The 12,373-nt window shown below is 43.3% G+C and overlaps 1 protein-coding gene across 1 annotated transcript; it reads right to left on the reverse strand.

Annotated features, from left to right (window-relative positions):
• Positions 1-1,870: 1,870 nt before the first annotated feature.
• Positions 1,871-8,013, reverse strand: IL10 (interleukin 10). Its single transcript, XM_036757131.1, has 5 exons — positions 7,765-8,013; positions 6,391-6,450; positions 5,930-6,082; positions 4,353-4,418; positions 1,871-2,972 (listed from the first exon to the last, which is right to left on the reverse strand). The coding sequence occupies exons 1-5, from the start codon at positions 8,011-8,013 to the stop codon at positions 2,880-2,882; spliced, it is 621 nt and encodes a 206-aa protein (XP_036613026.1). The 3' UTR covers positions 1,871-2,879.
• Positions 8,014-12,373: the final 4,360 nt, after the last annotated feature.

A 12,373-nucleotide genomic window follows, 5' to 3' on the forward strand; every position in this document is an offset into this window, starting at 1 on the left:
TGTGTAAGGCAGAGATTAGCTTTCTTCTTCTTGGCCTCAGAGGGTGGAATTAGGAACAATGGATTTGAATTAAACTTCTATATTTAGACTTGATATTAAGAAAAGTAATCTCCAACAATTAACACCATCTAGAAAAGAATAAATCTGCCACAGGAATGAGAGCTTGGGTAGGGGAGTAAGAGTAGAAGCTTCAGAGGTTTCTTCTGACTTTAAAGTCTATGATTAATATTTTGGTCAACCAGATCCATCTAAGGTTGAACTAGCAACAAACTAAAATTTCTTCTTGTTTCTTTTTTTAAATTACAGCAAATTGTTTCCTAGCTATATCTTTCCCATTCTGTATTTGTGCAGTTTTATTTTTTAAGATAAGGATTTTATATGTAAACATCTCAAACATACTAACAGATAACATGTAAGCATATTAAATTTAATCTTATTAGCTTTAGGCCATCCTTCCAGCCAGTTGAGCTGATTTTGAATCTTGATTCCCTCTAAGGGATGGCCAATGTCTCATGTGATAATTTGACAAGTATGTGTGCCATTCATGTCATCATCTAGGCCACTGGCAAAAATGCTAAACAGATTAGAGCCAAGAGTAACCTTGGGTCACTCCAGCAGAGATCTTCCTCCTGGTTGACATTTACCTATCAATGAATACTTCGGGTCTAATCAATCAACTGGGCAGCTAGGTGGCTCAGTGGATAGAGTGCTGGGCCTGAAGCCAGGAAGACTCATTTTCCTGAGTTCAAATATGACCTCAGACACCTACTAGCTGTGTGACCCTGGGCAAGTCACTTAAGCCTGTTTGCCTCAGTTTCCTCATCTATAAAATGAGCTAGAGAAGGAAAATGGCAAACCACTCCAGTATCTTTGGGGTCACAAAGAGTCAGACACAACTGAAATGCCTGAACAACAATCATTTAACCAACCATGAATCCTTATAATGTTTTGTTATCGAGCCCATCTCTCTTCATAGGGCCACAAGCATATCAAGAGACTTAGTAAAGTAGTTTCAAAAGGATTGAAATTCAGATGCTGTAACTCTGCCCACATGATTTCCTGGTCCAGGACTCCTTCCAGAAATGGGAGTGATGTAGGAAACCCATAATGGAGAGAAGTGAGACAGACCAGAGCAGGGCAAATGCATCTCTTCTATAGAGGGGACTGCTACCATGGTAATCTCAATAGGGCAAAAGTTACAGAATCATAATTTTGGAATTGGAAGGGTCCACAGTAGCCATTCAATCCAGCCCATGCCTAAAAAAAAGTCACTCCAGCTTATCCAAAAAGTGGTCATCTATCTTCTTCTTGAAGACCTCCAATGACAGGCAACTCAGTGCCACTCAAGACAGGCCTTTCTACTTTTGAAGAATTCTAATTATGAGTAAGTTTTTCCTGGTATCAAGCCTGAATTGACCTCTTTGAAACTCCCATACATAGTTACTGGTTCTGTCCTATGTGATCAAACAAGACAAGTCCAGTCCTTCTTCTATATGATGTCCGTTCAGACGCTTGAGTACAACCATTATGCTTGTCTTGTGTTTTTGCTTCTCCAGGCTTCACACTCCCAGATCTTTCATGGCATGAACTCTCAAGGTACTTCACCAATCTGGTTGTTTTCCTATAACCAGCTTATTATTTTACTTAAACTGTAACATTCAGAACTGAACATAATATTCTAGATGTGGTTTGACCAGGAAAGAGTGTGGCTGGACTGTTTCCTCTTTATTCAAACAGCCCAAGATCATAAATTGCTCTATGTTGAGTCGAAGTCCACTAAACTCCCCCAGGTCTTTTTCAGACCAGCTGATATTACCCACATTTCCCTCAGTTTGTATCAACAACACACATTTCACGAGTGTTCTTTCTTTTTTATTACAAAATAAAATTCTCATACAAAATTATACCCTGCAATTCCCAGAGGAATTTTATAGCTCTTAGAATTAAAACTGAGTTCTATTAGAACCAAAATCAGGTCATTTAAAATAAAATACAGTCTGTGGCCTCCAAGAATGAAGCACATAGCAGACACAAATGGGGTATGATAAAGGGGAGCTGTGCTGTGATGGGATTTCAAGACAATTAAGGAAAAAAACCCTGAAGTCCCTCTTGAGCATGAATCAGATTATTGGTACGGTTGCCCAAGGCATTTGCCAGTTCCCCTTTCTGAAGGAGAAAAAAGAACTTATGATGACAGCAGGTCCACGAGGTTGATACATGGTGCTCTGGAGCTCATGCTGGACTTGGTGTCAGAGGCTCTGGGTTGAAATTCTTACTCTGCCATTTTCTAACTCTGCGATCCTGGGTAAACAATTAAGCCTCTTGGATCACAATTTCCTTCTCCACAAAATGAAGGGGTTGGATTAGATAACCCCTAAACTCTGTTATAGCTCTGCTTCTAGGATCCTGAAATCCTAGGTGAAGGGATCCAGAAAAAGGACAAAAATTTGACTGGTGAGAAAGTGGAATCCATTAGTCTTGAAAAAAGAAGTCAAATACATGTACATATGTATATAAACATACACATACACATGTATACATACGTGTAGTCTATAACCTGTTTTTAAAAATACATAGGATGTTATCCTATGGATATACAATTTAACAGATACAAACAATAAATAGTTTAAAAAATAAAAGAAATAATCTTCTTTCTAAATAGTTCAAAGAGAAGTTTGATAAATAAATAGAGATGCTAGATGAGGTATTGAATTAAGGTAATAAATAGCCCAAGGGATGAGAGGAAGAGGTGTCACTGGCGTTTCCAAATCCTGGCTAGGCTTCCATGGAACCCTGGCATGTAAATGTGGAGGTGTCTTATTTTGTTCCACAGTTTCTAACAGAGGCACCATTTTGGTTTTCCTGGTCTGTAGGATCTCTCATTTTCCGATATGCATCGTCAAATATTCCTCCATGTAGCCGATGAATATGTCAAAATCCCCCATTGCTTTGTAGACTCCTTGTTCCTGGAGCTGGACAAGGAGGGAAGAAACATTTGGTCAGAATCTAGACCTCTCACCTTCTAGCTGGACTGAACAGGTCATGCAGCATTTGAAGCACTGGACCAACATTCAGCAAAACCTGAGTTCAGATCTGGAACTTAGACACTTCCCTGGGCAAGGCACTTAACTGCCATCTGCCTCAGTTTCCTCATTTGTCAAATCTGGATTATAATAACACCAACTTCCCAAGGTTGTGATGAGGATCAAATGAGATGTAAAATGAGCACTTTGTAAGCCTTAAAGCACCATATAAATACTATTATTTTTATTATTATCTTCCCAAAGCACACCAAAACCTCATTGAGGGCAATAAGAGGGGTTCTCAAAGCATGGTGGCATGGCTATTTGGTGACCTGTGGGAGCACTTGCTCTTTTATAATTTCCCTAGGAGGGGAGAGCGTAGCTGCAGCCCTAGTTCTTGCAATTCATGGGCATTTGTGTGGCCTCCTCTGAGGGAAGTTTCTGTGCTCCCTTCATCTCATCCCTCATGAAACTAGTTTGTGAGGAAAAGATTCATCTCTCTGGGACTCAGTTTCCTCCTCTGTAAAATGAGTCATCTTAGTTCATAGATACAGAGCTGAAAGGAGCATCATAGTTCATCCACTCCAAAGTCTTTATTTTACAGAGAAGAAATCTGAGGACCACAGACTTTTCCAGGGTCACACAAGCAGTGTATTAGAGAGGACACCTGAGCCTTCTGAATCTCTGTCTGTCCTTCTTTCCAGTGCAGTAGGCTATATGTCCCTCTACCAACTTAAAATTATAGTATTTCTGGCAGTCGGATGAATTAATTATGAGCTGGGGCTTTCTTTGTCAGAGAGGAGGTATGAGCCTCCCCTCAGCCCTCGAACTATGCCTGCACTGACTAAGGTAAGTGTAAATGGCAGACAGAATGAGCTCAGGGCTGAGGCAATGACTGTTGTGCGCCTGACTAAGCCTACGGAGCCTGTGCCACTTTTCACGTCTGTTCCCTGCACACGTGATGATTCTCTGTTCACAGAGAGGCTGTAAATGCTCCTGGAAGAGAGGAGCTATCTTGCACTGCCCCCACTGCTCAGTACGAAGTGCTCACCAGCTGTTATATCAACCGACCCACTGAACAGGCCTGTGAATGCCTTGAGGAGTCATTTAGAAACCCTCAAAGACACTTCACAGAAAACAAAATGTAACCAAGACAGCAACTCCTATCTGACACCATTTGCTGAGTTCCCACACTTGCCTAAGGTGGTGAGGGGACAGAGGGGACTATTGGGCCAAGAGGGCAAATTGGGACAGCTTGGGAGCAGCAGAAACAAATGCCCTGTACAATGTCCCCCTCACCTTCATCACCTCCCACTCAGCAGGACTCACCTCCTTATAGGTGTTCCTGACTTGCTTGACAACCCTGCTGTTGTCTTCACAGGGGAGGAATCTGTGCTGTAAAGAGAGAAGCAAGGTCAGGTGAGCGAGGCTTTCTAGGGTGCTTTGTAATCTCAAAGGTTGGGGGTCAGGCCAGCTAGATAAAGGAAAGGGGCCCTTCTCTTCCTGCTTCAGAGTGGGGCACTCAGGCAGCAACCCTCTGATTTCTTCATGTCCTGTGAACCTCTGAGCCCTGCACACCCATCACCTTATTCTTGCTTGGAAGGGGGTAAGGCATATTGACTTTTTTTTTTAATAGAGGGAGATCACTTAGGCCCAGAAAAGATGAAGTGGCCACATGGAGAGTCTCAAGTCACATATACGGACCAAATTGGGATTACAGCTCAGGTCTATTGGCTCCCCACCCTGGGTTTTACCCTCACAACAGAGCTGAGGATGAGAGCCCTGTAACCACCAGTAAACATCTCGTGAGGCAGTAGAACCCGGCCTTAAGATTTAGCTGGTGGCCACACTGGACACAATCTGCCTAGCTCCATATTCTGATTTCTCTGGATAAATATATGGAAATGAACAAGCAGAGGAAGTGTATATGTGGTTAGAGGGGGGTGGGAGGAGAGGGGATGCCTTTATAATTTCAGCCAGAGAAATAAGGAAGTTCAATATTTATCTATGGGCACAGAAACCCATTGAAAGGCCCAGCCTTGGCTTTTCTGAAGCGAAGTGGGTTGACTTCTCACCCCATACACTTCCACTTTGAGTTCTGCTCCAGAATACCTTAGAAATGATAAGTCGCTAGTATCCCCACAATTCAAAGGAATAATTAGGGCGTTATTGGTACTTTCCTAGGAGCTTGAGGGGCGCATGTTACCCTCAGTCTCCTCCTCCTTCTTGCCCAAGGCCTCTTATCCAGAATGTTAAGAAGTCAGTCTCCCAGTGGAGCTCAATGATTCCTAATTGTATGTGGTGGTGGGGGAGTCCCAGGGGAAGAGACCAGGGGAGGGGGAAGGAAAAGGGGAAGGGGGAGTTGTTAATAAACTCACTAATGACTCAGAAATGACAGGAAAGTTTTTGCAAATTGTCAATGCTATGTAAATGCTTAACTGCCTCCCTTCCCTTCCACCACCCCCAGTGAGAAACAAATAGCTGATCTGTCTCTCTGTATAGATGTGTTTGTGTATTGATGTCTACGTGTGTATATGGTTGTCTCTCTGTGTGTGGTTGTATGTCTCTGTGTCATTGTGTCTCTGTGTGCATGTGTGTGTTTCTGTGTGTCTCTATGTGGGTGGTTGTGGTTATGTGGTTGTATGCCTATGTACGTTGGCATACGTATGGTGGGATATACATCTCCATGTGTAGGTCTCTGTGTATATGTACTTGTGAGTTTCTCTGTCTGTCTGTATATGTCTTTTTGTGCGGTCTGTGTGCCTGTCTTTCTGCATGTATGTGATTGTTTATGTTTTGCATGTGTGTATGTATGTGGTTGTATGTATTTCTGCATTTGTGTGTGTGTGTGTGTGTGTGTGTGTGTAGTACCAGGAGGGCTGTTCTATATATCCTCTCCTACTCACACATCGCTTGAGCCTCAGTCTCAGTGCCTTCAATTTCTCTCCTAAGGAGCCCACGTCCTCTTTGACATCCAGTTCGTTCTCCTCTGCCCGAGGCATCACTTCCTCCAGGTAAAACTTAATCATCTCTGACAAGGCCTGGCAGCCCAGGTAACTCTGTGAGGATCCAAAGTTGGAGTGGTTGTGAGGGAAGGGAAGAGGGAATGATGAACTAGATTAACACTTGTTTGGACTCTCTCCCCCAAGGTCTCCTATGGAGATGCTGAGAGCCCCACTCCCAGCCACTATTCCAGCCTTTAGTGGGGACTGTGGCCTCCCTCGGTGGCTAGGCTGTGGGTGAAGGTCTCCTTTGCAGCTTCCCCTTTTTGGTACCAAGGAAGCAGAGAGACCTCCCTGCAGCCAATAAGTAAATTCATATTTTGGAGCCCTGGGATATTTTACCCCGAACATGGAAAAGTCCTCACCTTTAATTCTTCCAGCAAAGATTTGTCTATCAATTTGGTTTCCAGCTTGTCTCTCGTTTGCTGTAAGAAGCAAAGAGTTAGAATGTACCTGAAGTAACCACGCACTGTTGATGCTGCTGTCTCTTGGGTCCCCCTTTTTCTGTCTAGAGGTTGACAATGTATTTCAGGGGTTGTGGCCTTGGTGGACCCCGGCTTAACCAAATAGGAACTCCAAACAATTGGGTTTAGTGGAAGACCCCCTTAGAATGTTAGCTACTTGTCAGTGGGAATCGGTTCAGTCATTGTGTATTTATTCCCAGAGCCTGGCACATCCACAGTAGGCACTTAATAAATTGATTGATTGACCCAGCATGGCTGGATCCACAAATTAAGGTAAACCCCCTCCTCCTGCTGGCCCTCTCCCTACATCATATCCTATAGATTTCCAAGTCAAGACAAAGTGCTAACCCAGCACTAGCGAAGGGCTTCCCAGGCTTGCCTCTGTCCAGTGGCTCTCTGCTGACTTCAGCAAAACCATAAGCCACTCTGGTTAAAAGGGCCAAGCTGGTCTCAATGGTTCTGTTCTTTTACCTTCAATCTCCAGCACTTCCTTTCCTCCTTTACTACAGACACCCAGTGCCAAGTTCTTAAGGATCACAGGGAAGGGAAGATATCAGTTGGCATAGGCTTTCTGAGCAAGTGCTATAGAATCGGAATTCGAGAGTTGGAAGAGACCTCAGAGATCATCTAGTCCAATCTATGCTTGAAAATATCTATTGATGGACATCCCTCAGAGCCCATCAATCAGTCTTTAGGACAATGGGAGCTCTTAGAGAAGAACTTTGCACTATGTACCTCAGATCAGATATGGGGAAACCAGGGTGGGGGAAACCCACCGAAAGCAATAACAAAAAACCATTGCACTAGGAGTCAAGAACTGGGTTGGAATCCCAGCTTAGCCATCACTACAGCTGCATCCTTGACCTCTCCAGGCCTCAGCTTTCTCCACTGTAAAATATAGGGATTGTACTAGTGAGCCAAACCATCCCTTCCCAGGTTTAATATTCTATGATTCTATAAATTTGTAAGACTGCCTTTTTGGTGGCTCTCAATAGATAAAGCAGTGGGTATGTTGAAAAGCTTGGAAATGTCTTAGAAATTATCTGTCTATGCATTCATCTATGTATGTTTGTGTCTATATATGTATGTATGAATCCATCTATCTATCTATCTATCTATCTATCTATCTATCTATCTATCTATCTAGTGGTAGGGCTTTGCCCAACTCACTGAACTGATGGTGAAGAGTGAGCAGAAGGGTTTTAGCCCCATTAGGGATCTTGTTCAGGGCAAGGACTCCAAAAAGGGAAACAGTAGGTAGGTGGGTGTACTTACAAAGTATGTCTTCACGCTGCTGAAGGCTGCTCGAAGTTCTCGGAGCATGTTGGGCAATGTGGTGGAGAAGGTCTTGCAGTTGTCCTCTAAGGCAGAACTGAGGTTGGAGCTAGTCACACAAAGCAAGCAGAACAGCAGCATCCAGGTAGGCATGGTAGGGCTTTGCTTTGTTTTCTGGGGGCTGGCTGGCAGCTCTGTTTTGCAAGAGCAAGCCCTGCTGATACTGTCCTTCACTTTGCTGGTCTTCATTTATACTCAATGGGGACTAACCCTCATTCATAAAAACCACAACATGCTTCCGGGCAGAGATTTTCTAAGTACAGCCCCTCCCTTTCCCTGCCCCACCCCCAACCACCTCCCCCCCACCCCCTCCACTGAATTGGAGTAGAAGCTTTGAGTTTATGTATTTTTTTTTTAAATTTCTGCATTGTAAGCATGTGGTCGATCTTCACACTTCTCCATTAGGGCTATTTATAGGGCTTGGGTTGGGGAGGGGGGAGATAACCTCTCTCTCTCTTTTTTTTTTTTTGACACTTCTGTACTGTACTGCTTACATAATATGCAGCTTTTACCTCAAACATTACAGGCCTGAGGCTGTCATAGAGAGAATGTTCCTTGCCTACGGTGACGTGGATGGGAACCCATTTCAGGATGCTGTCTGTTGAGAAATTCTTTGTCGCATGTCATTTGAAAAATCAAGGCTTTAAACCTGTTCAGTTTAGAAAGTAGCCACCTCTACTTCTTACCTCTATCAAAAGAAGGCCAGTTTCTCAATAGGGCAAGTATAGGCATCCAAACTTATATATTAGTCATGCCTCAAATAAAAGGTTCATTATCTTTTGATGCCTATGAACCTGTTTTCAGAAGAATACTTTTAAATATATAAAGTAAAGAAGTCATCTTTTTTCCCATCCAAGTTTTTGGACTCTCTGAAATCTATCTAGAGATTCCTCCAGCACCCACGAATCCTGTGCTGAGATCAGCTCTGGCACAAGGCTGGAATCCCAATGGATTCTCTGCCCATTCTATGCCTCTGCTTCATTGAGCATCTCCAGCTTGGAGGAGTTTCGAGTAGTATATCACTTACAGAATTGTACAGACCTAGGCTAGTTATCTTCCCACCTTCTGCAAGACCACATCTAACTTAGCTTGAGTGACATGGGCTCCTCTTCCCTTCTTAAGCTTCAGTGAAATCAGGCCAGCAATCAACAAAACATTTATTGAACATCTGATATGTGTGAGGCACCGCACTAATTAAGCATTGAAAAGAAATATTTAGTTGAGAGATTCCAATCTACGAAAGTTTTCTGGGACGTGGACTTTGGATTTGGTTTTCTCTTCTGAAGGTTTAACTAGAAAAGGGTTATGTAACTATAGAAATTAGGGGGTTTGGCACAGTAGGTAAAGGGCTAGACCCGAGTTCAAATTCTGCCTCAGACACTAGACCTATGAGTCCAGGCAAGTCACTTCATTTCCCTGTGCCTTAGTTTTCTCATCTAGGATGATGAAAAAGGGAAGAATAATACCACCTCCCTTATAGGGTTGTGATTATCAAATGAGATAACTTAAACAAATTGTTTTGCACATCTTAAAGCACTATATAATGGCTAGCTATTATTATTATTAGAATAAGTACTAACTAGAGGTGATTATAGAAAGGATTTGAATGGGAGTTACTTAGGTAGAAGCTCTCTCTCTTATTCTAATAATAGAAATGATCTCTCCTATCTGTTCTGGGCAATTTTCTCTCCCTGACTCAACCTTCACCTTGCCAACTAAATTTCCCTCAACTTCAGAGGGAAGTCCATGCTATATAGGCATCACATAGGAACTATTTCAGGACAGAGAAGCAGACTCATAATAGGAAGGTTTGGGGACAGAAAAGGGAAAGAGGAGAATAGTGACATGGGTGATGCAGATGGAGAAGTCTATGACTCGTGGTCATGGGGCATCCTTACCCCTCCACTTGTCATCGCACGCCAGTCCTAGGCTTAGTCTGGGTAGTTAATGCCTTTTCTCTTTGATTATCCGAAATTTATGCTGCCTGTATCTTGTTTGTTTGCGTGTCATCTCCTCTACGGTACTACGTGCCAGGCACTGTGCTAAGCATTTAGGATACAAAAAGAGGCAAAAATCTGTCTCTGCCTTCAGAGAACTCAATCTAATGGGGGAGAAGATAAGCAAACAAATATTTACCAACAAGCCCTATACAGGTTAAAAAAGAAATAAGAGAGAGAAGCCACTAGAATTAACAGGGGTTGAAAAAAGCTTCCTGTAGAAGATGAGGTTTTAGTTGGGACTGAAAGGGGAGGGAGAGCATTCCAGGCATGGGGAATAGTCAGAGAAAATGCCTTGAGTGCCTTGAGAATAGGGACCTTGTTTTTGTTTTGTTTTTTGCCTTTATGCCCCCAGCATTTAGCGCAGGGCCACGCACACAGTAAATGCTTAGTAACTGCTTGCTGACTTGTTGGTATGAGAATTAGAGGCAGGAAAGATGGATATTTCAAGTCAGGGAGGGCAGAAGAATGTCCTAGTGCTCCCTAGAACTATTAGGATTTGAAGTCAATGAGAACATTTTGATTTCAACATTTTCCCTTCCTTGTTCTTTCCTGAAGGGGTATCTTCTCTCTGTTCCAAGGATCCTTCTCTGCCTCTCAGCCAGGGTATCCTCTAGAAAGAAGTGTGAGGTACTGGGAGAAATAGTGAATTGGTTTCAGTTCCAGGCTCTGTGAAATAGCTATGTTCCCTTGGGAGGCACTTGGCTCACATGCTTCAAATGCCCCAACTGCCAATTTGAGATGATAATGCCTGCACTAAACAATTTCACAAGGCAGCTGCCTGGTACAGCGGATAGAGCTCCAGGCATGGAGTCAGAAAGACCTGAGTTTCAATCTGGCCTTAGATACTTACTAGCTGTGCGAGCCTGGGCAGATCACGTTACCCTGTTTGCCTCAGTTTCCTCATCTGTAAAATGAGCTGGAGAAGGAAATGGCAAATGACTCCAGTATCTCTGCCAAGGAAACTCCACATGGGGTCACAAAGAGTCAGACGTGACTGAAACAACCGACCAAGGACAAGCTATTTCATGGTGTTATGTCGGAGATCAGTTGGAATGACTCCTATGGAAGTATTCTACAAATATATGAAGGGAAAAGATTAGAACTCTGTTTCCTTAGGGTTTTAAGATTTGCCAAGTACTGTCCTCACCACACCTGTGATGCATGTGGCACATGCATTACTAAACCCGTTTTACAGATGAGGAAACTGAAACTCTGGCTTAGTGCCTCTTGCCCAAGATAACACCATTAGCAAGTTTCAGAGTGGTGAGATACTGACTGACTGATTCGTGGAGGAGACAACATACAAAAAACTATGTACAGGGTTAGGGTTAGGATATCTTGCATAAGATATAGGCAGGATAAACTGCAGATAATCAGCAAAGAAAGACCTAAGCATGCCAGACCAAACCTAGGACTTTGGCGGTATGGCAAACGTGCTTCCTCCTCATTCCAAGTTTTCTCCACCATGCCATGCTCTCACACCAGCCATATGACCTTCACAAGTCACGTCACTTCCCTGGGTCTCAGTTTCATCATCTGTAAAATGAGAGGATTGGACTAAATGGCCTCTAAGTTTCCTCCCAGACCCCTGCGTTTGACTCCAAGGTATTACTTTTGTTCTTACTACAATTTGTACTCGTTGGGCCTACGTGGAGGGAACAGAACTGAGACTTGAGTTCTAAGGATGATGTAGGATATGTCATTTTGCTAAAGCAACATAGCAGCCAAGTTGAGGCACGGGCACCTCCCACCTCTCAACTTGATAAACTTAGTTAAATTGCTACAAAGACCAAGTCATTGACCTCAGAGTTCTGGGAACCTAGAAGGAGTCAGACTCCAAATGCCTCTAGGAAATGGGGTGGGACAGATCTAGAAGCCACTCCCTGGGCCAGATTTTGGATGTTGATGTGGAACGTGAAAGAGAACTTAGTTATGCTGGCAGGGAAGGTTGTCCTTTCAACTTGGGTCCACTGTTTGTGCTGTTCTTGGGAATCTGTGGTTTAGATCGTGGGGCAGATGCCTCTCTAAGGGGCAAATGGAGTTTCTGCAGAAGTTGTGTCCGCTAAGATTGGCCCTTAGCCACATTGTGATGTGTGGTGGGTTCCTCTCCTTTCCTTTCTGGCATCACCTTTCCTTCTAGGAGGCCATGTGTTGCTTCTTGCTGTCCAGTCCTCATTATCCTGAGGGAATAAGTTGTATAAGCTTAGTCACACTAAAGTGTGGGGTGTGTTAGCCCTCCTAGGGATACTTGCAATTTAAAAGAGGTCCACAGGGAAAGTGCCAGGTTGAACTCAAAAGACTTTAGTGGGGTGATGGAGATAGAGCCCAAGAACTGAAGTTAGAAGGCTTTCATTTAATCATTTAATATTGCCTATATGAACTTGGTCAAGACATTAGTGTGAAAAAATACTTGTTTGTCCTTCATTTCCGAAGAAGACCAATGACATCATGAATGAGTATTGTTTAGGCTTGTGCACAAATTGGATTTAAGTGAGGTGGAGTTGCTCAAATTGTCATCCTCTTTCTCCTCCAGAGTCATGGAAGTCTAG

This window comes from Trichosurus vulpecula, chromosome 4 (genome assembly GCF_011100635.1).
Source record: "Trichosurus vulpecula isolate mTriVul1 chromosome 4, mTriVul1.pri, whole genome shotgun sequence".
NCBI classification, from domain to species: domain Eukaryota; kingdom Metazoa; phylum Chordata; class Mammalia; order Diprotodontia; family Phalangeridae; genus Trichosurus; species Trichosurus vulpecula.